This window comes from Vidua macroura, chromosome 4 (assembly GCF_024509145.1).
Source record: "Vidua macroura isolate BioBank_ID:100142 chromosome 4, ASM2450914v1, whole genome shotgun sequence".
Classification (NCBI taxonomy): domain Eukaryota; kingdom Metazoa; phylum Chordata; class Aves; order Passeriformes; family Viduidae; genus Vidua; species Vidua macroura.
Window position 1 is genome coordinate 1,585,023 of NC_071574.1, and position 26,508 is coordinate 1,611,530.

The 26,508-nt window shown below is 41.5% G+C and overlaps 2 protein-coding genes across 32 annotated transcripts in view; one reads left to right on the forward strand and one right to left on the reverse strand.

Annotated features, from left to right (window-relative positions):
* CAMK2D (calcium/calmodulin dependent protein kinase II delta) overlaps positions 1-7,329 on the forward strand; it is a 201,776-nt gene extending 194,447 nt beyond the window's left edge. For all 3 annotated transcript variants that reach the window (XM_053975118.1, XM_053975120.1, XM_053975117.1), the window contains one exon: positions 7,250-7,329. The gene's annotated coding sequence lies outside the window, so the exon portion shown is untranslated. The remainder of the gene's footprint in view (positions 1-7,249) is intronic.
* Positions 1-26,508, reverse strand: part of ANK2 (ankyrin 2) — a 260,831-nt gene that overhangs the window by 20,547 nt on the left and 213,776 nt on the right. For 9 of the 29 annotated variants that reach the window (XM_053975110.1, XM_053975085.1, XM_053975087.1 and 6 more), the window contains 12 exons: positions 21,937-22,161; positions 20,444-20,542; positions 19,070-19,224; positions 18,076-18,287; positions 17,048-17,252; positions 16,278-16,374; positions 13,803-14,031; positions 12,387-12,512; positions 11,458-11,580; positions 10,651-10,680; positions 8,646-8,667; positions 393-6,134 (listed from right to left, as the gene is read on the reverse strand). In XM_053975110.1, coding sequence (XP_053831085.1) covers positions 393-6,134; positions 8,646-8,667; positions 10,651-10,680; positions 11,458-11,580; positions 12,387-12,512; positions 13,803-14,031; positions 16,278-16,374; positions 17,048-17,252; positions 18,076-18,287; positions 19,070-19,224; positions 20,444-20,542; positions 21,937-22,161 — 7,265 coding nt within the window. The remainder of the gene's footprint in view (positions 1-392; positions 6,135-8,645; positions 8,668-10,650; positions 10,681-11,457; positions 11,581-12,386; positions 12,513-13,802; positions 14,032-16,277; positions 16,375-17,047; positions 17,253-18,075; positions 18,288-19,069; positions 19,225-20,443; positions 20,543-21,936; positions 22,162-26,508) is intronic. The other 20 variants (XM_053975108.1, XM_053975106.1, XM_053975102.1 and 17 more) reach the window with 4 other exon arrangements.

A 26,508-nucleotide genomic window follows, 5' to 3' on the forward strand; every position in this document is an offset into this window, starting at 1 on the left:
GCATTTCATTATTAGTAGAAGTTAATAGCAGTAATAGGGCCAGGGAAAGTCAAAAGCCAAAACGTGCATGACCTAAGCAATCAGTTTAATGACAAAACCATACATATCTCTAGAAGTGTTTTTGCTTATTAAGGTAACACTTCCCATAAGCATTTATGGTTTGCAATCTTGAGATAGTTTCACAGACAAGAACACAGACACAAGACAAAAAAACTAAATACAGCTCACAAGGGAAAAAAAAGCACAACTAACCACCAAAAGCTGAAAAGAAAATGCCACACGCATTACACCTGTGCACAAACGCACGCACACACACACCAAAGAAAACAAAGAACAAAAGAGTTTAATTCATGACATGCGTCGCACAGGGAATCCCAGTCGTTGGCAAATACCTTCAGTACGGTCATGGACATTTTCGTCAGGGATACGTTCAATCTGAGTCTCTACAGACTCATCCCAAATGGGTCTGATGTCAAAGATGTCTTCAGGAACTGACTGCTGAGTATCACTGGATGGCACATTTTCAATAACTGAAACTTCTAGGGCACTACTACTTTCATCATCTGAAACTAATTCTTGTTCTCTCTCTGACTGTGTGAGTCTTTCCACTAATTTAGAAGCTTCGTCACTAATTTCTTCGAAAAACTCTATGGAGTTTTTGTAAAGATCAAAAAAATGGTCCTTACTTTCTTTTGTGGGACTAAAAGCACTGCGGGAGCCTGTAGCGCTTCTGCTTTTAACTGGCAACCGTGAAGAAAATACCTTTGATCTTGAGGTTGTTGCCTCATCTGAGTCTAGCTCAAACTTCATCTCACTCTCCCTCTCCCTGGCCTCTGCCTCTGCCTCAGCATAACTCCTAGCTTTGATGGAACGTTTGGTCTTTGAGTCCACAGGACTACTGGCGTCAGATTCCGATTTACTGCGGCTGTCTGGTTTCGCAGGGACTGCGCTCGTCACGTCGAGCGCTTTGACTGACTCTGGCTTGTGGATGGACATGTCTGCGTATGAGTGTTGTGGTTCAGCTTTTTGGAAAGCGGCTTTCACGGGAATTTTAGACTTTGGTTTTGCTTGGTCATCTTTTCCTTCACATTGCAAACTGTCCAGGAAGTCATCTGGGGAAAGGCTCTCATTTTCCGATTGTTGTGAGGATTGTGATGCGGCAGCAGCTGTTCTTACAGGGATTTTGGATTTGCTTTCACAGGAAGGCACAGTCTCCATTAGAGCAGTGGGGATTTCAATCACAGATCTCTGTTCCTCTGGGGAAGAGTCTGGGGACTCCTCACCCTGTTCAGAACTAACCAATCGAGTGACTTTGGAAAAATCTAATTCATCTTCTACCGCACACTGCTCGGGAGAGATGGGGCAAGGCACCTGACTGCTATCAACCATGTCGGTCTCCATTCTGGAGAGGGGCTCAGCTTCAGAGGCAGCAACTTCTTTCTTTGGTGATTTTGAAGAAGCTGAAATACCCATTTTAATTGGAATTCTGGATTTAAGATCTGCTTTTGCAGTGCCTGTGCTGGCACCTTCACCCATCATTTCTTCAGATCTATCACTAGACTCAGGTGATGGGGGTGAATATTTCAGTGCATCTTGTTCTTGTATATCTGACTCCTCTGACTCTGAAGGTGCAAATGGATCCACTGACCCCTTCACCTTTGAAGATTCCGCCTCTGCTACTTCTTTCACTTCTTCACATAAAGAAACTTCGTCCTGAGGCTCCTGCCCTACCTGGAAGAAGTGAAAGCTTTCATCTGGGTAGTTCCTTTTGGTCATGTCAATGGCTCCACTTCTAGTCATCTCAAACAACTTGCCTTCCTGAAAAAGAAAAGGATTTTGTTCACTGAGTGGCGTCCCTTCTTCAGTGGGTGTCCTGGCCGGTGTTGTGTCAGGGGTTGTGCCTTGGGATCGCCTGTCTACCATCAAGCCAAATATCTTTTGTTCCTCTTCTTTCACCCGAGCTTCAAAAGCTTCATCGTCTTCACGTATTTCACTCCACATGTCAGAATCCACATCAGTTCTAGTGATGACAACCTGACTCACCAATTTCTCTGTTTCATCTCTTATATCCTCAAGGGCAGATTCAGATAATTTTGTTGAATCTGAGGTCGGTGACCCTTGTGATGTTGTCTGAAATCCATCCTCTGGTTTGGGCTCTATTTCCATGTACACTTCCTCTGAAGAGCGATATTCACTGCCCATGTCTCTGCTAAGCAGAGCTTCACCAGTCTGATCTTTCCCTTCTGCAATAGAATAGGTTTCCCCAGATAACAAACTTCTACCAGATCCTACCTCACTTTCAGAGTCAATGAAGAAATGTCCAGAAGACACATTTTCGTAAGGGCTCACTATATACGGAGCACTACCATCATCAGCATCTGCTGCTCGGCTGTTGAGTTCTCCTGTGTCAGTGGTGAGGGATGAATACTCTGGTAAGGGCTCCTCAGCACGAGCAGCCCTGTGAGATGTCTCACAACCCGTATCTGCTTTTCCCAAATCCCTTGCCAAAGCAGAATGGTCAGTGGTGTCACCTTCAGCCAGTTTGCCATCCCGTGGGACAGAGTACTCAGTGGTATTGTGTCCACGAGAACGACCATGTGCCTCTTCTGACACAGCTCCTGTAGAAATGACATCGCTGTGTGGTAACAGGGCCGCGGGTTTGACACCTTTTTCGATAGCATTGCACTGCCCCATTGTTAGGGAAGACTCAGCGTGAACCTCTTTCTGAGAACTGCCACCCACAGAGTGACAGGGAGTACACCCAGATCGTGTGACCGAGGCGTTGGGACTGACCATCTCACAGTCACCTGTACCATCACAACACCTGGATTCCGCATTTTCTGCTGACGCACAACCATCGGAAGGACAAGTGTCCATGGAAGGCTTACAGCTGTGCCCAAGAATAAGCAGCTCCTCTTTGTCACTTTTGCCTTGTGCTTTAACCTCACCTATCCTGACAGAGCATGGCTGGGAATCAATGGGTTGGAAACCTGCTTCATCAGGGCTAGAGCTGGAGTCAATACTAGATGGTAATGGTGAGGGTGGCTGCACTCGGATCACAGGCTCCATTAAGAGGCCTGAGTCGGCTTCTTTTTTGAGCCGAGTCAATTCTGGCTCGCTTTCGGAAGAGGAAGAACTCTTTCTAGATTCAGCAGCAGGTGTCACCACCGTGGGTATGCCTTTTTCTACTACAGCAGTCGGCTCTGCTTCTTCAGCCTCCCGCGAGGCTTCTGAACTGGCAACCACAGAAGATTCGTCTTGCTTACAACTCCTTTTATAATCTCTCTTCTGTTTTGCTTCTTGTTCCAATTCATCAAACATTTTGATTTTGGTCACCATTTTAAACATCTCTTCTTCAGGGGTGAATCTCTTCTTTGGTTCACTTTCTGAATCGTCCTCCGGTTCTTCATTGACTTCGGGGATGGTGGCTGACTTTGGTATGTCTGTCATTTTAGGTGTGATTTCATAGCTAATTTCTTCCGAACTAGGAGTTTCGGGGGAAACGGGGCTTTTCCCCGAACTCTCCATGAGGGATGTTTGCTCTAGACTGTCATCATCGGCACTTCCCTCAGGGTCACGGAGAATCCTGGAACGCACCGATGCCAGCTCTGGGCAGGCTTCTGCTTTGCTATGAACAGACGGAAGAGGGCCCTGCCCCAAAATACAAGCCTTCACTGTTGGTTCTACGGGGCTGCTTTCAAGGGAATCGCGGCAGGGGGACTCTTTCATAGGACTGGGCTCCAAAGAGTCGGGTGTTTTGTGTGATGAGTTATCTTCTAGCACTGGGCTTGCTTCCAGGGAGTCTTTATGACTTATAGTCAAAGAGTCATCTGCAACTGGGCTAAAGCCTTCACTATCATGGCTAGCAAGTGAAAGTTCCAATTTCTGGGGACTTCTAACTGTAAAACGTCGTTCACAGGCTACATCTTTTTCTTTCTCTAAAGCAGTGTCATGTGTTTCAGAAGACTTAGTGAAATGTGCAGTGGTTCTGGATTCTTTATCCCTGCTAATATCTTTCACAATGGAAGCTGAGCTACTTTCTTTAAGTTTATCAGCCTCTTCTTCAGAGGCTGGAGGTACGTGCTCTTCTGATAAATGGTCAGAATGAGACTCACTAGTCTCAGTAACAGCATCTAGCTGCCTCTCAGTAATACCTTTTTCATCTTCCTTTGAGGAGAGTTCCTTCGTAGAACGTGTTTCTGCTGTTGTGTGTACTTGAGGCTCTCCTTTAGCGTCTTCAATTTGCCCATCAGTTTTCTTTGGTGAGAATGAAAGGCTTTCTGGGCTGGTTTCGGGAGTCTCTGCCAGACCCTCGTGCTTGTAACTTTCCTCCGAGCTGATCTGAGGGGTTCCATCAAGCAGGCTGCCTGGAGAGTCAGCCACGCCTTCGTGTTTAAGGCTCTCTGAGCTTCCATCAAGAGCAGCACTTTGCAGAGAAAGAGCAGGAAGGAATCCGTCTTTCCCATACTCTGTGGGAAAAGCAGCACCAAAAGGACTGGTCAGTACTTGCTCCAAGTTAACCTCTCCCTCCTCTGTCACTGAGAGGTGTCGGAACTGTTGGTATTTGTCATTATCCTCCAGTTCTTCTTTAATGACATCAGAAAAGTCTGTTGAGGTTTTCCTGTCAGGGCTGATCTGGAAGTCAAGATCTCCCTGATCATCAGAAGTCCTGCCCTTCCCAGCTGCCGTTTCTTTGGCACTTTCTGCAACCATTACCGGAGGGAGAGGCTGGACTGGCTTTTTGCTGCTCTGCTCTTTTACTTGGTCTTTGCCACTAGCTTTTTTGGCAGTTTCGATGGTGGAAATCTGAGTTTTTCCTTTCTTTGATTGTGGCTCTTTCTCTGCTTTTGACACCGTGCTTGGTTTGTCCTTCTGTTTGTCCGTCTTGAGGTTTGACGCTCGCTTTGCTTCACTCTGCAAAGGAATTGTTTTCTTGCGGGGAGTTTCCTTCTCAGGGGCCTGTTGCTTCTGCTTGACAGATTTGTGTTCAAAGAGTCCGGAAATATTCTTGGACGGGTCTTGCCCTGACTGGAAGGCTTTCATTAGTTCCCGAACAGACATGGTCTCTTCGAGTCTCTCTGTCTTAGAAGAAGGTGAGACGGGTGGCTGGGCTTTGTGTGCTACAGGCTTTTTGATTTGCACTGGTTTTTTAGGAGCCTTTTCGGCAGGACCTTCTTTTGCCTGAACTCTGACAGGCAGTTTTGACCGTACTTTTTGCTCATCTTCCACTCGTTTCTGAAGAGCTTTCACTTTATCTTTTATTGAGCCAATGGGAGTTTCCTCGATAACAGGGGACACAGCTTTAGGCTCTGGAGCACCTGTCACCTTTAGGCCAGGCTCCCCAGCCGGCGCCTCGTCTGCAGTGAGCTTAGGCAGTCTCAGTTTCTCTCCGCTGCTGTGCACCTTGCCTTCCTTTGGCTTTGGCTTTTCTCGTAGTTTTGCCCTAAGGGGCTTTTTAACTTCTGAGGCTGCCTTCTGTTGCTCCTGCGAGCTTGGTTTCCCAGTTTTTGGAGATTCTTTTCCTTTTTTTTCAGAATCCCTGCTTACTACTACAGGTTTGAATTTCTGTTCTACTACCTCCTCTTGTAAGGCCTGTGGCTGTCCCTCATGAAGAGAAACGTGTGTTTTTAAATCCTCTGCGAGGTCATCCACCGTTCCTGCCATGTCTGGCTCCCCTTTTTTTGTTGTCCCTTTGTCCACCCTGACTTCTACGCGGCTCGGCTCTGTGACTTCTGACGGAGCGTTTCTCCTGGCCTCTTCAATTTCTTCATCACTGACAATGATCCATTCTTCTTCTAAGGGTTCTTGTCTGGAAAAGGACTTCTGCAAAAGATGTTCTTCTCTGGTGTAGGATCCGCCTCTCAGAATTTCATTTACTTTTTCTAAGTCCTCTTTCACTCTTTCAACTATTTCAAAAGGCTCTCCTGGCTCTTCTTCAGTGGACTTTTCAAGATCTTTCACCTTAATGGAGCCTGATTTATCAGAAGGGTCACTTGTCAGGATGGCAGTCATTTTGATCAGATCTTGTTTCATCTCAGAAACTTCAGACAACAGGTCTGGACTGGCTAGTACAGGGACTTCATTAACCAGATGGCTTTTCAGGACAGATGTTTCTGTAGATTCTGTCTCGTCATCTTTGATGCGAATGAAAAACATTGAAAGTAAAATGGAAATCAAAAATAGAGATTGGAAAATGTAATCAGGACTGAAAATGACAGTCTTTGGCTGTAGTGGTAGGAAGGTCAACAAAATGGGCCGGGAATGGTGGATCCACAAGATCTGAGGGTACAAGAGCAAAGCAAAGCTAACGGGGGATGGGAAAAAAAACCAACTGAAAAGGAAAATGGCAGGAAATAACTTGCTTCACTTTATCTCTAGAGCACAACCACACATACAGTATCAAAGCTGGAACAAATCAAACCAGGACACCACTAAAAAAACCCAAAACAACAACAACAAAATTTCAAATCAAAACCAGAAGAAACACAGTGAAGTTACACAAAGAGAGGCATCTCAAGATTGTTCAGATGTTACAGATCAATGTTCAAATAAAAAGAAAAACAAGAAAAAAGGGGGAAAGCATTAGAACTGATTGAAAGTCGATTTCCTCTAAGAGAAAGCCAGTGTTAGCAAACTGTCAGAATAACATCGGGTTAACAGTTTTGTTTTTCTTAATGACCAAAATAAAAAGCAAAAAGTAATTCTGCATTAATCTAAAATATGATCAAATATGTAGAGATCTGAATCAGCTGCAAACCGGCATTTCATCTAAGGGGATTTCACACCTACACAATGAAACAAACAGGCTTTTGTTTTAAGAGGCATGGTCCTTTCCTTGGAACATCCTCATTTGACAACTAATGAACTGACTGAGGAAAGAGAAGACAGAGAAGAAAAGGAGAGATAATAAGAAAAAACTGTGAATCAACTTAGAAGTGATTTCAGAGTTTTAAAAAATGTAATGTATGGCAACCCAAAGTCACAGACAGTCACACTAGACACATACGTACAATTCATGTAAGGCAAGTTATTTCCATGCAAAGCAAAGGTGTTGCAAATGCTGCTGGGTATGTAGCTTTGGTTAAAAACAAGAGCTCTAAAAATTATTCATATAAATTAAAGGTACATGAAAATACTGTAAACATACTGTGGTGAAATATTTGTCTAATCTGGCAATCAATATACAGGAAGGTGGCTGCAGATAATTCCCATTATGCCATAACTGCCTGCTGGTAATATTTCATTTCAGTGAGGACTAACAGAAAATGGATATTGAACAGAACAAAACGCTGGAGAACTGAAGCTAGTTACAAACAGAACACAATGCTTAGGAATCACAGATGGACATTTTCCCTTTAAAGGTAGCATGTCACATGGAACTTCACATTTCAGCAGCCCAGTGAAAGTCAAAGAACTAATGCAAATAAAGAGACCTTAAGCGACACATAATTAGCTGTCTTTATTTGTCAAAATGATCCATTTTGCTATGCTGTTCTCCTGAGTGTAACGAATGCTAAATATTTGTGCTGTACAATAATGAGGGCCAAATTGCTGCAGGGTATTGTGGTGCTGAAAATGTGGTCTTTTGGTGCTGCTGCTTTACAATGAACTGTCTGGTGCATGCTGAAATGCCAGCCAGTAATTTTGTAAATTTGTAATATGTGCTTTCATAAATATCAAATGTATGACTCTTTCACCGGCCAACAATCGAGTTAATCAGCCTGAAGCAAAGCAACTCCAGTGGGAAATAAATTGGAAGTGCTATGCAGACAGTGTGTGGCTGGAGCAGGAACACTCACTGGGGGTTCTCTGGGGCCCTGGCAGAGGAGGCAGTGAGGAAGCAGCAGGAGGACAATGCGAGACACTGCACTTGAACTGCAGACGAGGCGAGATGTCACACTCCAAACTGGAAACAAGGCAGATGTCATGCTTTTCCTGAACAGATCCAAGAAATGGCTGCATTTGGAAGCAGCTCTCATTAGAGACACTTCAGTGTGTGCAGAGATTCATTTGATTTGCCTCTCCCATAAAGGAGACATTTGCAATCCCCCCGCCCATGGTCTCTCACGGTCATGGCCTGATTGTGCATGTACAGAGGGTGTTTGTGCTGTGCCAAGCTGTCAGCTCAGATTTCCAGCCATATTTCACCACAGTAAAGGGTGGGGCAAGGGAGGGAGGGTTAAACAAGGGCTGATTCCCTTGGACAGTATCACTTTTTGGCATGGTTGTATTCCATGAGATTAACAAAATAGATTGGAGTCCGCATTAGGTTTTCATTAAAAGTGATACTGTCATTTGTCTCAAATATGAGCAAGAATGTGCGCCAACAAATGGAGAAAACAAAAAAAAAATGGAGGGATGTGCATTCATACAAGCAAAATAGCAATAGCAGGTTCACTAGGGATGTCAAAGGAAAGTAAAGGCTTAGATGAACGGTTTTAAACTGTATTACTTGTTAATTTACATGTTAATTGTATTGAATTGGATAGCTGCTGAGATATTAAATTGGTTTTTATTACGTTTTTAGCATATTGATGTTATTAGCAATAGCAGTTAAAACTTAGCTCTCTTTCATGCTGATCTTTACTCTTTACATCTCTCATACAAATTGCATTATAACATTCTCAAGAAAAAAAAAATCTTACTTTTTTCTGAAGTCATATCAACCTGGAAGAGGAAAAAGCAGGAGATTTAAAACTTCAAATATAATTGTTATACAGAAGCTACAGGTGAAATGCTAGTTGTATGGAGACGCATGGACTTAAATGGAACCAAGAATGCATTTAAAATAACAGTAAAAGCACGGCTTAATCTATTTAGGGTCTCTAATACCAGGAAAATGGTTACTTCACTATAGTTATGGTCAACAGTAGATGCAAAATATTGCAGTGCATTTTCGTTAAATGCTCTTAGCAAGTGTAGAGGACTTAAACTTTTGCATTACCAGGTGTTTGGTTGCATTTCTCTTAATTTATTTCTTCCTGTCTAAAGCAAAATAGTCCAATATGGTTACTTGAAGGTATATGGTCTATCTGGAAGGCAACAAGGAGGTTTCACGTGTTCTGTTTCCTTGGACACATTCATTCTGAGAGCATGAACCACATTTTTGCCTCTGTGCTCTGTGATGAGGAAATGCAGGTGCACCAATGATGGCAGAACTGCCCAAGGCATGACATGGGGCTGGATGCCATTAATAGCTATCGATACCTTTAAATGGAGGCTGTGATGGCCCTCACAGGCCCCCTTTTTGATTTTTCAGAGTTATTTGGGTACAGATCAAAAAAACCATACAATTTTGCTGTTATTCAAAAGAAAACACAGTCCTTGTCAATAAAGAATTGAACAAAACACAAAAAAAAAGACCATGCAAATTCAAGAAGCAAATTTTTGAGGTAGCTTTGTAATTTCTCTTTATTTCAGTTCTGCTAGCATTTATCCACACCAGCACGTTGTTTAAATTTGGCTACGGACAACTATGCAAAGTTAGAAGTAGCATTAAAGCTTTAATTTCCTATACAAACTTGTGGTAGGGGTAGACAACCGTGAAGAATGCAAATCAGCTGTGCTTTGCTGCTGGTACAAGATACTGTGTATGGTAAAGCCCCCAAGGTTTTAGTGAGTGCTGGAAAGGTTTACATATTTCAAACTGTTCTTATAAAGCTAAATACAATATGCTGTCTCAGTCAAGATGTTAGGAAATCCTTGCCTTTCCATGAGCTGACACTGCACAGAAGGGAATCCCTGGCCATACGTGCATGTTCGTACATGCCTGGCAATCCTTTAGGCTCACATAATTACATCTCAGAGTCAGCAGTGTGTGTAACAGATCCATAGTAGCCTGAATTCCTCTGATGCACATATTGCCCTACATTGCCTACCCTGCATCCCTAGGATGGTCTAGCTTCCCTCACTTTCAGTTCTTCCAGATCAGTCCATATTTATGTCAGCATACTACTTAATATTATTAACATAAAAATTAATGAAGTCAACAAAAAATAGTTTAAAAAGCTTATAGCCATCAATGAGCTTGTCTTTTTGTGCTTTAGTTTCCTATGCAAAAATAGAAGTCAGATTTACCATAGGAGTGGTAAATATTTTTGTAATGATAATAGAAAACTGCAAGCCATGCCACAGACCTGCTGAATCTGTTGTGGAGTGCATGGGAAGAATGTCCATCATCTTTGGGGAGCTGGCTATTCTCACAGTGTTTCCAACAGCTGAACATCATCAAAATGTGAGGATGCTTTTCTAATGTTACTCATTCATGTAGGGGTCAGAGCTTAAGTACCATCTCTAAGTGCCAGACCGGGGCTGGGAGCTCAGGGGGGAGCTGATACAATTTAGTTAGTGCTAAAGATGAAAATTCTAAACCTTTTACTTGTTACTTCTGGGTTAACACTGATTCTGTACTGGATGTCAGTCATCCGGCTGAGTAAACCGTAGCATCCAGTCTACTGGATGTTATAAATGGAGAAAACTGGCCATTTTAACATAGGGGAAGTTCAACTCTGTCTGTTCCCAAAGTGAGTCTGTGCAAGGCCCTCTTCACTGTGTGCGTAGCACTGAGCTAAGGATCAGTTCTGAGCCATGTCTGTTAGTTGTGTTTGAGCAACATGTGTAGGCAAGAACATGCAGACTTAGCAACATTACCTCTTCTGGTTCTGGATCTGAATCTGATTCCTTTTGGTCCCAAAGTGCCATGCAAAAAGAGAAGGGGGAAACAGAGCAGGCAAAAGGCAATTTTTTTTAGAAGAGAGTAGGACAAAGTAGCTTCCCACAACACTTAACAGAAAGGAAGAAAATGCAGCACATTTCTGCAGTTGATTTCTTATGACAAAAAGCAGCAAAATTGAACTGTCAATTTAAACAGAAAAGGCTACAGAACCGAGCAAAATACAGACTGAAAAGTTAGACGTCTAGTGATCCTTATTTGTACCAAAACTTTAAATATACACATGCATTTTCACCCATAAATTAGCATATAAAACCACTTAAAATATTCAAGAACTATTACAATTTAATGTCACAAAAATGTTGAGATGCTTTGTTTAAAAGTTATACTAAAACGCTATAATAAAGATTTACTATATTCTAAAAATGCTGAGAAGAAAATGATCATCATTTTGGGCAAATATGTCTCTAAAAGGCATGCACCTTCTAATCTGATCAGGAAAGAAAAAAAACCTTTGTGTTTTCAGAGAATAAACATAAACTGACACTTTCTAAGGAAACAAGAGCACTGCCACTCATCTCTTCTGAGTCCTCAGGAAATACCTGATGATATTTTCAAACACTGGCATTAGGAGTACCAAACTCAAGACACCGAAAGTCCTTGTGTGGAATTTTCTCCTCTTTCAAACCCCTGCCCACAAAGCTTTAACCCTGTTTTGCCCTCCTCCTTATTTCTTGTTTGTTTGATAATGCTGATGCCTACAGCTGGGTATAATTTCACAGTACCTTTGTGTAAATGGGTAAAGTGATGTTTAAATTACATATGGCTTGATGAACGAGGCCTCTGGTAGACTTTGGCTCCTTCATGAATGATAATCGTCCGCAGGGCTCTTGAGTGCTATCTCGGACCTGGCACAGTAAAAATACACACATTTAACCTGCTGCCCTGCTGTGTGAGCTACTTGTGTCTCTCAAAAACTATTCAGCAGGAGGGACCAGATGGGGAGAAAAAGTCCACATAGGCAAAAATAATGTGTTTTCACTTCTTTCCCCGTTGTTTGGAAATGTACGTATGGATGTATTTGTGTATTCAATATATGTTGAAGGTTGTTGGTGGAAAATTCAGCAGGGGGGAAAATCTGCAAAGCCAAAGGAAGACAGTGGCACAGATAAATTTTTAAATTAAAACAAGCTTACAAAATATTGCTTGTAAGGAGGAAGAAAGTTTAAAATTTGTCTAGCAGCACACAGCAAATATAACACAATGACAGAGTGGGTTGATTTTCTCCCCTTACTGGAAGTTTCCATTCATAAATCATTTCTCTAAGAGTGTTATGTATATAATGGTAATAGTTTCCTCCTTTGTAGTGGGAATTTCTGGGTAGAAGGAAAAGTTTGTGGAAGAGGTTTCCAGTGCTCTCTAATCTCCCTCTCAGAAGAGGTGGTGATGGTGGCTCGGTGACAGCAGCCCTTCTGACCACAGTGGGTTAACACATTACTTAATTTGAGAGGAATGAAAGGTTTTTAGTTTGGCTTTTACTTTACAAATTTTCCTACTCATAAAAAAAAGTTTTTTAAATGGAATAGTACAGGGACAAAATTAGGTTCCAGTTGTGAATTGATATAAATTGATATAAAGTCTGGTTTTCCTTTGTTCACAAAAAATATGGTGATATGATAACTTGAAATACCCAAAAAGGAGCCAGCAACATTACCTTAACAAACAGAGGAAGTCTATTTTCTTTGAAGGCAAAGAAACTGAATATATGGTGCTGCCCACTCTTTGTGAGTGGCACTAGATTGCCAAAGCAGTCAACGTAGATGGGTTTTCCTTCCAACACCTGTTGGAAAGGAAAAAAAGCAAACTGTCAGTTAATCCTTGTGAGGTGATTAGGATTGCTTCTTAAGGACAGCTCTACAACAGTTCAAATAAGTTTCTGGAATTGTTAGGACTTGTCAGCATTTACAAGATTTGTTATGTACAGTGACCTAAAATGTGTGGAAACATTTCAGATTATTAAATTCCAAAGAGACTAGATTGCTAATTTAGTAATAATAGTGCGGTACTTTAAATGACAAAAATCCGGGGAAACTTTTAAACCTAGATTTTAATTTTGATTTTTGATTGACTCCAATTTTAGCATACTTTGCTAACCTGGCCTCAATACCACAGTCAAAGAAATATTCTCTTCAGCCATCAGAACTCAGAGTGTGTGCCTCCTGAGTCCATTTATTTCAGCTGGATCTGTAGAGGCCTAAGAGCTTTTGAAAGGCAGGCCTCAGGTAAATATCCATCTGAAATCTCTCTATAATGGCACCGTTTGTATCTTCAGATTGCTGCTGCTGTGGCCCCTCCACATGTTTGAATATCAGATCAGCAGTTTAGGAAGTGTTCCTTTCAAAGTGCAAATCCATTTGTGGCTCATCCTTACTTTCCAGAAATTCAACCTTGCCATTCAGTTTGATAAGCCCATACTTTATCTTGCTGTTCTGCACAAGAGATGCCTGTCAGAGCTTCAGGAGCAGTGAGGACAATTCTTTCAAAGGCGGGATTCTCATGGAAAAGAGACTGAACTAAGCAGAATATGCCATGTAAGTTAAAGCACCTTCAATTTTTCATCCCTTCTGAGGAAGCTGACAGAGCCAGAAAAACTGCATTTAGCAGGCAAGTTTGCTGAATTCCACACAGGAAAGCTTTTGCCTGCTCAGCAACATATTTAACGCAATTTTATTTTTGTAAAGTAGAGTATTAATCAAACCTGCTACTTTAACTTCTTGGTATGTGAATGTGCTGACAAACTGTGACTCCTGTCAGCTGCCTTTCTGGTCAGCGATGTGCATTTATGGGGTTGCTGGAAGTCAGGATTTAGCCATTGTTTTTGGCTCCAACCCTCTCCCTCTAGCACTGTGGGCTGAGTTTGTCGGTTGCTCTCTGGGAATAGGGGTTCCTCACTACTTTTTCCTTACACCTGACAAAAGTCCAAGTTTCCATCTTATCATGGCTGCTGATACTGCATTGTGACAGTACTTGTTGAGAGATTATTTTTCATTCCTTGTAGATAGAAGGCAGAAAATACTAGTTTAAAAGCAGACGCTAGAAAATGGAGAAAACTTAAAGTCTTGTACAGTACCTCTACGTCCCTGCTTCTGGCAACTTCAGCAAAGTTTTCTTGTTGTTCTAGAGTTTTATCCACCTTGTCATCTGTCATACAGAAACATCTTAACCGTGCTTCAATGGGATCATGAGATTTGGCAAACACCACAAATTTGGCCATGTAGGGGACACAGATAATTTCTCTGTACACTTGGGAAGCAAAAGTAACAGATTCTTGTGTCTGACGACAGTCTATCAACCAAAATCTGTAAAAGAAAATGAAGAGTTGTGCCATGAGCAGAGAAGGATTTAAGAAAGGAAATTCTGTGTTTCTCCATCCTGGCAGCATTAGCTGGTAACCAGAGCAATGGGACACAAGAAGTCAGAGGAGTAGAAATGGAATAGTCACTTTTGGTTTTTGTCTCCCACACAACTTAAAGGAAATAGCAGTCAATTCCTTACATACAACAGCAAAACCTGAGGTCTTTAGGTGAACGTAAATGACTTTGTCCACTGTGCAAAGCTGCATGCAAAATCAGAAATCATTCCTATGTGAATTTAGTCACCAAGCATTTTCCAAGGAATAACACGTCCTGCCTTCTTTACCAGTTACCACTTGAGCTTCTCTGGAGCTGATGCCATTTCTTTGCAATAAAATCCACTGTGTGGGTGGAAAGCTCAAGTTTCCCAGCTGGCGGATGAAGGCGGAAGTCAGGAGAGGTCAGAGACAGCTCAAAAGCTGCTCTGATCTATAGGGGTGTTATTCTTCACGGTGGATTACATGGCATTATAACCCCAAAGCACACTTTTGGAGTGTGACTGCTCTGCACTTACTCATCTGCAGCTGAATAACAGCAAGTTCCATGCTGCTCTCATCTTTGGAATGCTTAGCAGGCATTCTAAATGCTCAAAACCCCAGGCTGCTGACATTTGCAAGAGAAAAAACATGTGTGCTACAGAAAGGGTCTGCACACTGATCCTTTCCTTTTCCTGCGTGGGAGAATTGTGCTGTGCTGTACTGCAACTGGAGAGGCCACATCCTCTGAGAAACCAACAGATGCCTCAGTGATTTGCTGTCAAACACCAGGGGCTAAAAAGCCCCAACAGATATTAAGTATTTTAAAAGCTGCAGCTCAGGAAATGGAAAACAAACACTGCGCCTCCAAGTCTGCAGTGTAATTCACATGGCAAGTATATCTCTTTCCCAAGCTCATTTTGGACAGAATTAGTTTTTTGAATGGTAAAATTGTTGTCCATCATAAATGCTTAACTAGACATAAAAAATTACTGTGAATAGCAAAGAGCCAGAAATTAGATGAAAAATCCCCTTTTTAAATTGTGCCAGCATTTTAAATCATGTCTGGGGCAAAGTAGATAGTTGAACATTCATTTAGATTAAGAGGAAGAGGCAGAACCCATTAAAATCTCTACACGGCATCCTGCGTGTATCACAGAACATTTACAATAGTAATCAGTTTTCATGGCATCATCAGGATTAAGAAAGATCTACTACAAATATGAATTGTAGGACCATAAAGTGCCACCCTCATTCTGGCTATCATGTGTAGTCCTCTGCTGCTGGGGACTTGACAGTTTTAGGGATTTGGACCTCTCAAACTCTGTGTCTTGTGTCCACACGTGGTTCTTAAATTAGCCTTTAATTCCTGCCTTTGCACAGACCTCTGCAGCAGCAGCACTGAGCTGAATGCACTGTAAGATCCCCCTCTCGTGGCCACTGCTGCTACAGTGGAATGTTCAATTACACCAAAGAGAAACATGCATCAGCAAAGCAGCAGCCGAAAAACAGCCCTTTTTGAACTGAGAAAGGATAAAAAAATAATGCTGTATTTCACCTAATGTTAAACAGGAGGTTGGACTGCAAGAGCTGATCTCATTTTAACACAAAATAAACTATTTCAATAAATAACAAACCTAATTAACAGCAATAACTGCCCCAGACAATGAATATTTGCACTGAATTTCATGGGCAAGTTATCCATGATTTTTTTAACTGTTTGCTGAAGTACACGGCCTAGATGAAATACTTTACAGGTCACGGATTGCATCTCCTGTTATAGAGGAGGAGATTTTGGGGCATTTCTGTGAGATGCATCATGGACACAAACTAAAATACATACATACATTCATATATATATTACTCTTTTTTTAAAAATTAAATTCTGTTTTCAGTAAAAGAGCAGTTAAATCTCATAACAAAAACAGATGTATAGAAGGCATGCTTCTAGACCCCACTTTGGCACACCTAGAGGCCCTTTCTGCCTGACTTCTCAGTTTTGGATATTCCAGATGTAATATTTCTTACAAGACATATAGTGAGGTACCCAAATAAGGGATTTCTGTTTCCATGGAAATTTGAGTAATAATCAATATCTCTGTTCATTTTACTCTTCAAAGTGAAATAATTTGACAGAAATATTTGTGGAACAAATATTTGTGGAAAAAACGTATTTGAGAATATTCCTGTAGAAGTCCTGTTTGGTTGTGTAGGTACCTGGCAGACACATTTGTCGTGAAGGAAACACATTCATTAACAAATGTCAGTGGTGTTGTCCCAGTGATATCTTCCCATTGGGCAGGGGTGGTTCCTCCTGAAATGACAGAGGTTTAAAAATAAAATCAAAACCAAGCAAGTCTGCAACTTTTTTGCTTCTAAGAAATTCTTTACAGTTTTTAATTGCCGTGAAACAAGTAATAATCCTAGATATACTTTCTCCTTGGGTCCACATTATTCCACTAATGCTAGTAGGACTGGGTGGGCTTACCCTGAAAATACCAAGTACCCAAATGATTTTTAAGTGATGAGCCCTGTAGCACAGGATTAAATTAATTAATTTAATTAAACACTTGCAGCTCATTTCTCTCTCTTAAGAAATGAGGAGATACTAATCCCTTTGGAGCCATAGCAAGTCAACTGTTTAATTCCAGTATTTTCCTCTTAAGTATACTGCAACAGTGACTCTGTACTACACTTACTCTGCCAGGCAGAGGTATGTTGGTTCTCAAGAAAGAAACTGTAAGGAAAATGCAAAAAAACACTAAACCCCAAGTCTGTGATTATATTACACATCTCTTGTTAGTGCAAATAACAACTGTTATTTCTGGTATAAAGGAATTTTTTGGAAAACAGCTTATTTTCACAGCTTCTTGCCCCGGTCAGGTTCCCATCCAGCTTCCCCTGGGTGTAATCAGTTCAGCCCTTCTGGCCTCTGGGGACTGACAGTTTCAGGAAGCACATGGAGAGCTCCAGGACTGGCATCCTACCTGTGATGCTGCATAGTAACCTTAGAGTGGGCGTGTCACCTCCATAGCCGTTCATGAGCCCATCGCTGGAAGCCTTGGGCACGGGAATCGTCATCGTGATGGGCTTATGGAATTTCCTTCTCCTGGGCTCCAGCGTGACTATGGGACTGAAGGTAGCCTTGTTGCCCAAAATCTTCTTTGTAAGTTCAGTGTGCATAGGTTGAGCCTTTCCAAAGCAACAGGAAATAACAGAGCAGTTACTTGAAAACGGTTTAATCATGTGTAAAGAACTGGGTCTGTATTATAGCCCACAAACCCCTTCACTTTTCAAATAGCACCATTTCCTATGAAAATCCCATGACTGCCAGTGAGCAGGGGAGACCTCATTCTTTTAAATTTCCCACGCCTGCCTCTTCTTCCTAGTCCTTTGCTTGTTGCTTATCAGAGTTTGACAGCATTAACTTAAATTCTCTTAGCCAGTAGCAAATGATAACCTGGTTACTTTTTTCCCCTGAGAACAAACTCTGGCTGTGTTACAGTGCTATTCAGCTAATCCCAGGAGATTTGAACAAGCACAGTTCCCTGGACAAGGTAAATCATGGACGCATGCAGCAGCAGGACAGGAGGGAGACAGAGGAAAGACTTCCCTGTCTGTGGGAAGTGAATTGTTACACTGGTTCATTCACACTAAAAACCTATAGATTTAATAATAGTAGCACGCTTAATTATTGCAGGACTTTGTAATTCTCTGATACCTTTCATAAGTAGTATTTAGGAAATTCTATGACCTACACTAATATCAGCATTATCACCAAAATTTCTTCCCAAAGTTATACAGACAGTTAATAGACAAGACCCTGAACTAACTGGAAAACCCAAAGCTTTACCACTTGCTTTGACTTTTGCATGGATTTTTTCCTATTATTACTTTTACTAGAAGTGTTGCAGACAACATACAACACGACAAGCTGAATATGCTGGTTCTCCATTCAAAAACCGTGAATTGTCACCAAAAATAAAACCAGAACTCTTTGAATGCTTCACTGTACCTGGAGGCCAACGCGAATTCGCTTGGTGAGCGCTCCTTCCGGGAAGACTGCCTGCACCTGTGGGACCACGGTGCTGCTCAGCACCCCTCCCTCGGGCCCGATGAGGTTGCTGTCCTGTTTGATCCGGGACACCACTGCGAAGTACTGAGGGAAATCCCGGGTGATGATGCGGCAGATCCGCTTCTTCTCAAGCTCCTCTGGAGTGTCAAGTACTGAGGGCAGAAGAGGGGATGGTCAGAAGACCAGAGTTTCATAGAAACAGTACAGCCACCTTCAAAATGCTCTCGAGCTTTTCAAAGTTTTGCACAACTTACAGACAGTATTTTGTCTAGAAATAACGGGAAAAGGAAACACACTCCTGTGTTCAGCTAAACCAGAGCAATCAAGAAAGAACAGACAGATTAAGCTGTGGACTGAAGGCAGCAAACAGAACACTCTGACAACACCTCCAAAATCAGCAGCCAAACAAGCAAAGAGATTGGTTCCAGCCCTTTCTCTCTCACCTATTTACAATGTCCTGAACTAGCATCAACAAAACAAAACTTCAAAACACTATCAAAATATGGGTTCCATTTTAATGCTGTGAGTTGTCTTGTTTACTTTGGAATTTGTGAGGTTTTTCGGGGAAAAAAAAAAACAACCAAGAAATTAATAACAACTTCTGCAGCTCCTAGACAGCCTGAGGCCATTCTGTTCTCTCTGAAACCAATGACTGACGTTTACTCCCACACATGGAGCTGCTCTGAAAGGATCAGTATGATAATTGCCTTGTTTTGGAAAGTTGTTTGCTATGAAAGCTTTTGGTTTAACGCTACGAGAAGGAACAGGAGAAAACACAAGTCTGGAGTCTATTGTCAGCTTCATGAAGGGAAACATCCTGCCCCACTGCTTCAGCAGCCCATGCAAAGGAAGTGAGCACCAAGGTAAAAGCTGCTACGCTCACGGTTCAGAAGGAATACAGGAGCAGGATAAGAAAGCAAGTGCCGCTGGATACCTTCATCCATCCCATTCAGGATTTCATTCAGTTCATCCTCAGTGTATTCACAGAAATGCTCCTTCCAGCTGTCCCCGTTCTCACTGCGCAGGATCACCAGCTCTCTCTCCTTCCCACGCAGGGCAGCAAAATGGGGAATCTCCACAATCACGGGCCTGGCACAGCAACAGAGCGCATTAAATGCACACGGGAGAGAGGAAGAAACAGGATTAACAGCAACTCTATTCAGTCTGCTACAAAGTGACCTGGAATTCTACCTATTTGGCCGGAATGCTTTGGCATAATCCTAAACTAGTAGGTCACTAACACAGACTAGAGTGTTACAGGGACCCAGTAGGTGCTGAAGGACAGATGAAAAAGTGCATTCACCTCTTTCCACAGTGTGAATGAGATTTGGTAAGATAATAGTGCTTATCTGGAAATTTGGTGATTGGTTTTGCAAATCCATCAAAAACTCATGCTCATTTTATTTGTCACTACTGTCTGGGTTAACCTGTGCAACTTCATTTCAAAGAGAATCTACTGTAATGTATAGGAATAGTGGGCCAAATTCTCATCTCACTTATACTAGTGCAAATCAGAATAATTTCATTGCAATCCGGAGGCGATTGTGTCCTGTGTCAATTTCACTTTGTAATTCTATACATTCCAATGAATTTATTCCTGATTTACACCCTGGGAGAGATACAGGAAGTCTGAGGAGATTGTCTGGGTTACTATTGCAGTATAAGAGATAAGAATTTGCCTTGTTGCCTTGCAAGTCAACATCTGCACCAGCATATGCACTCATATATATATATATATACACACACATGCACATATACAACACATATGTGTACATATAATATATCTGTATTGAGATATACATATACATACATACTCTTAGAAATAAGAGAGAAGATATAAAGATATTTGTAGATACACTTCTCTAATTAGAAGACTCACACAGGTTACCAGGTATGTAGTAAATGCCACGTGTTCTATCACACTGGTGGTATCCAACATATAACATACTGATTGATCAGTCCTTGATACAAAAAAAACAGTTTAAAATTTACAGTAGATTCTTTTTTTTTTGTGTGGTCCCAATCCAGGTTGCTTTGCTACAGACATCAAGCACAGAACTAGGAAGATTTCATGCCAAAACAAAAATGAAGGCCACAGTACTTGAAGAAAAAGATACAAACATACCACCAAAACAAAACCACAAACCACAAAGGTTGAAAAATGGTCCACTAAGGGTTAAGTGTACAAAATTTCAAATGATAGAAAGGGACAATATCATGGGCATAATGACATAAAAAAATCATATTGCAGAAGGAGGAGAAGAATGGGGAGGTCAGCATCCATCAATTTGTTTCAAGTCTCTCCTACCCAAGGAATTTGGTCCCAGGAGGCCCCAGCTGAAGGATTCGGCTGACCAAGCTTTCTCCCTCATTAAGTGGGGGAGGAGCCGTAGGCAGATGAAGTTTACTGAGTACATCCAAAGCAGCAGTGAAAGAAAGAACATAAATAAACTTTATGTATTTTTTGTGCCAGAACGCCAGTGCCACTGTCTGGTCCACAGAGTGGAATTAGGCTGTACACTGAATAAGGTTCCGTCCTAGCCATGACAATTTGGTGACCCAAATCAGAAAATCAGATTTGTTAATTTAGGATCTTTTCTTTCTCATGGGGGTTTTGGCTGTGTACTCAATGGGAGCAGGATCTGGACCTTAGAATGCACCCCTGCAAACAGTACAGCGATTTTCTGATCTCACTGCCAGCACAACACCTTGGAAAACGCTTCCAGGAAGGGCACAAAGATCTGAGAATGAATAAACTACACTATATGCCTGTCTTGCAGGGGAGACACTCTGATCAGATAGGAAAACCATTAAAAAAGAATGGGAGACATACTTAAAATCCATTTGTGTGTGACAAAGATAATGGGAAGACTGAATGTGACAGCACAGTGTTTCTTCTGCTCTTTAGATTTCTTTCTCCTTCTTTTTAGAAATGACCAAGATGTGAAAAGAATAAGTGGTAGCACTAACAAAGATGGTGACTCTGATGACTGCCTGTTATAAATGGATTTTAAAGCAACTGAGTTGTTTCCAAATGGATTTAAACTATTGGCATTTCCAGCCACTTTTTTGACAGTTTCTGAATGAAATCTTTTACTGCATTAGAAGGAGTTCCTTCAGTCATCCACTTTTGGATGTCACAGTTGATAGGGAAAATAGCTGGTAAAACAAATTTTCAAAAGTGCAGAAAACTGCCACTTTCAGCTGAATATTGCTAAAATGAGCTCAGAGCAGACACAAATCTGATCTTTCTATGGGCTTTGCAGGACAGGAAAAAAGAAATGGCCAAGAAAATCCCGAGTTGTCCTACTGTTTAATTTAGCAATATCAACCCCAGAAAAATTAACAGCACTGTGCTTCCCCGATAGTCCAAATTACCAACACCACAACACAAGACTCTAAAATAAGCTCCTGTACCTTGTGTTGTGTAGGTAGTAGGCTTCACATTTGGAAGTTACATCGGCACAGTGCTATTAATTTTTTAAATATAGCGTGAGCTGCCTTTTCTGGCTGCAAAAGTCTTTTCCCACTGTAATATCACAACACTGAGCAACAATTATACCCAAGGAAGCACATTAACCATAGTGCCGATGTTTGAAATACCCGTGCTGAGCACAAAGGTGTAAAAGCTTTGCGAATCGTTCCCTAACAGCTGCTCTGCATCTCACAGGACTGCTCTGTTTGTTACCTCGCGCTACAGAAACCCTTTCCAGTTCAAGTTTGCCAAAGGAACCGTTTCAGTGCAACGCGAACACAGAAACAGGCTGAAGGTTTCCCTTCGGGCCACGCGGCCCCCCTTACCCAAGGAACTGAGCCCCAGAGGGTCCCACTTCGATGAGGCGGCTGGCCAGCCCTTCTCCCTCCACCATGGGCGGCATGGTGGCCAGCCTGTGGCGCTTCACCAGGCGGCACGTCACGCGCGTCGGCGCCGTGCACTTGCGCGGGGGGATGATGATGCGCAGCCCGTTGTGCCGGCAGCCCCGCATGGCGCCGCCGCGAGCGTCCACCATGAAACTCACCAGGAAGCTGCAAAATCAGGGCAGACAGTGAGATCCAGAGCACACCATCAAGTCCCTCAGTTACGTTCCACATACGTACAAACGACGTATGTAAATAGAGCTCTTGCTCAAGAGGTACAATGAGAAAAAGCCTTTCTCCCATGTGAAGCACCAAATCATGCCGAGTTCACTATTAACTAAACTGGCAACTACTACCCAACTGTTCTTCACAGAAAGCCTCATGTCACAGGGCTGCTGTTGGTAAAATACCAGCAGACACTAATAAATGTGAACACGTGTACCTACTGCAAAGTGCAAATATCACTGTTCTGTACCTGCAAGCAGCTGTATTTAAAGTTGGAACTCTTTAAATACTTCATGAGCAAATACATATTATTGAAAAAAAATTATTTTGATTCAAAAATATAAAGCCAATTCTGATTGGATGGCTCAGGTTTTTTTAGGGCTTTTTTTTTTTTTTTTAGATTCTCAATATAATTTTCTAGATGTTTGATAGACTATAATTTCTTAGAAAAATGGGTTTGAATATTAAAAAGAAATCAAAATTCATTCTGGAATGCATGAATACAATTCATACTCCATCAGTGGGGTTATCACCTATTTATATAAAAAACCCCAGCATGATGTTATGGTTTGAAGGCAAATTTGGGGTTTGGTCAGATGAGAAGAGCTAGAGTCACTATATAAAAGGTTTATTTATGGATTTTGGGTTTTCTGTGTTACCTTGCACAGCAATACAATGGGAAAACTTAGAGATGCAGAAAGCCATCTACAGGGAGCTTACTTCTAGCACAAGGTAAATAATTTGTTCCTCTTTCTTTAAAAGGGAGAAAAACATTTCATTTTGTTTGGAATTTCTCTTGTGCTGAATTTTTTGTAGTTCCACATTTATCAACAGGTAGTTTTGATAGACTGGGGACATTCTTGGGAAAGGGGTAGAACTACTTCAAATTTTTTTTTTTTTTTTCTTCACTGTTTGATTACAGGATCATGCCTGATGTGGGATGGTAATGTCAGGTTGCTGGAAGTGGAAATAAGAGTAGATGAGACAGAACGGTGTCAGGCCTACTTCTAGCCACTAATATAGAACCAGCACAATGGGGAGTCGCAGAAATGCTACTGAAGGACCTGCAATAGAGAAAAGCCCTTATAACAGGAGTAACAAATACAGGGATTTTTCCACTGCCCCCTTGACCGTTCTGTGCAACAAACATTGCATCCATTCATTGTCCACACAGCTACAAGAATTCCACATGCTGTAAAAACACAACACTCGACACACCGTGCAGGTCAGAGATGGACGATGGGAAGGAGCCACAAGCGCCAGTCGGAAGCACACCATGCACCACGGATGCCAGTCTGTCTCACACATGCAGGCTCCTAGTCTACTGCCATTCAGATACCTCTAGGCTTTGCTTAGGGTAAAACTCTGGGTAGTACAACCATTAGCTCATTCCTTAGAGGTTGGTGTTTCTGTGGTTTTAACAAGGGGGAAAAAAAGAAAATGAAAACATTTTACAGCTTCCATTGTCTGGGGATTTGTTGAGAAAAATGGGAGCTTCCTTCACAAAATACATTCTTTGTACATATTAGAGCACAGATGAAAGAAGAGCTTAAGAGACACTAAATGCTCAATTGTTGCACTAATGCTCTTGGCTTGCACTGCAATTGCCCCTGAAGTACATGAAGCAGAGTTATCAAAACAGTTCTGCGTGTGCGTGATGTTTCAGAGAAGGTGTTCTAGTCACCAGTACAATGGGTGTGTTTGAGGCAGTCAATGACACTGCTGGAAGAAGAGTTTCTCATTTTAAAGCCACTGCTAAGAGCAACACAAACACTCCCCCCACAACTCCCAGAAGCTAATGAGAGCTCTGATTGAATTAAAGCAGCATTCACATTTCTCATTGTGCAAGCTGTCATGAACACAATATTTAGGATTCAGTTATTTTCATTACTGACATAATACTCAGGGTTGCATGCTTTAACACCAGGATCACTTTTTTTTGCTGTCCATCATTAAAATATTAGTGCTGGGTCACCTGCTGTCCCAAGTTCTCCTTAGCTTATCTCCCTACTTGCCTCAGCAATGCCAAACCCACTGTTCACTGCTAGAACACAGACACATCAAAGGTGAGGATCCAACCAAGTCATCTCCCTTCTGACCCTTGTGGGTTCTTTTTTTAGTATGGTTGCAACTTCTTCTTTCAGTTTTAGTTTACTAAATGTGCCTGGTGGATCAGTAAATCTGTCACAGAGTCTATCTCACTTCAGCCCTCTCACACTGGAACAACCAGGCTCTAAGGAGTGGAAAAACAGGCAGAGGTAAGTCTCATTGGGACGTGGACACAAAGATAACAGTGCTAGGATAAAACCAGTAGGATGTTATTATTATCTGTAAAAACAGCTGTTTCTATCATAAAGAAGATCTAAGGTTGTTATTCAGACAGCACAGAAAGATTAGTGCCAATTATCACATTAACTATGGGGGAGCCAGTTCCCAAACCCAGCTTATAGAATACTATGTAATTGCTGGAAAAGAGATTCTGTTGAACTAGCATGAATATAAGTGCAAAGAAAAGAAACTGAAGGGGAAAATTTCTGAGCTTTAGGTCTGTACCATAATCCTGGAAGGACAGAACACTAACAGAGGGTTTGCACACAGAGTGTAAAAATACGTCCTTTTCCACTATATCACTCTGCTTCTTTCCCACCTTTTTACTACATGTATTTTTTATCCACTCATTTAATCCAATTTCTTTTCATCCTTTTTTTTTTAAATCAGCACATTTCACTTAATTTTGGCTGTGCAAGAGAGTGAAGCAAATAATTCATAAGAAAGCCTTTTCTGAATCACAGCAGCCTCTTATTCTGCCTAGTTGCTACATAATAGGGCATCTGGATGGGGCCATTACTGTTCCAGGACTGGAAAAGCTTTACCCTTTTGGAGGAGTGTGTCTATCAATATACAAATAATTCATACAAAACTAAAATACATGACATAAAACATGCTTTCTGAAGTGCGCATTTAGGAAAGTGAAAAATTTGTATGACTAATATAGAGTAAATGTAAAATTCAAACTAATTATTTTGTTGCCCACACACACACATACATTATTTTTCCTCTTCCACCTCTGTTACCAAGTGTTGTTAAGTGACAAGACTGAGAGAGGAAGAGATTGCACTCAACAAAAAAACACTAGCAGGGATAAATGGCAGATGAAGCCATCACTCTGAGAAGTGATACCTTATCATGCTAAATTCCCATGGCCAAAAAGAAACCAGTGCATAACACTAGCACATGAATAACCCTAACATTCCATATACTCCCTGAAGCTAAGCAGCACACTCGGACCTCACTCCATGTTCCAGCTACATGGAGCACTACTACAGCACTATCAGCCCCCTACGTACAGAGAACGAAGGGGAGAGGGATCATTAAAGAGAAACACAGATGGCAGGGAAGAGTTCATGAGGGGGGAAAAAATAAAGAAAAACCCAGTTAATAAAAGGGATTAAAGGAACTTAAAATTCAATTAAATGATGACTCAAAGCAGATTGCAGGTTAAGGCTGCATCTTTCTCAGTACTAAGACAGCCTTTGAGTAAGTTTCATTTTAGTTTTAAAGGTTCTGTCAGAAATGAAGCACGACACAAGCATGTAACCCTGGCAGTCTTGAAAACTGGGTCAATACTGAGATTTCCTGAGCTTTGGCAAGGTGGTAGAACAATACAAAAGCCAGATTGGGGAAACAAATCAGGCTTGGGGAAATCATTGCCTTCTCTCTTTTAAAGAGAATGAAGGGGAAATCAAAATTATTTTCCTGAAGAAAATATGAAGTACAAAAGCAATTCTCTTATAGGAATCAGTTATAGACTGCAGGGGAGCCTATACATGCTTTGGTTAAACACACAGCAGTCAGCTCAATCATCATCCATTCTTTCTCAATTTAGCTATCTTAGTCATAAATTAGAGAGGCCATTTCATCCTCTTCAATTTTAGAGCAATTAAGAACTACATGCTTGCCATATGAAAGATATACTGAGTAACACTGGCTGTAGTGGCCTTGTGGTCAAGTGCACAAACAAGAGGCCCCTTAATCCTTCAGGCTGTTTCCACACCTCCTACAGAAAGCAGAGCAAGCAGGTCTCGGGGTTTCTACTTGATCAAAACACAGACTAAACGTATGCATTTAGGGGCAAAAAGTTGGGGTGAATTTTCATGAAATATCTGAATTTTAGATCTGAGTCTGAGTTATTCCCTTTGCTGATTTTAATAATATAGAATTAGCTTGAGTTTATTCTGTATCTATCCTCATGTGAAAGTTAACAGCAGGATGAACAAAGACACTGGAAAC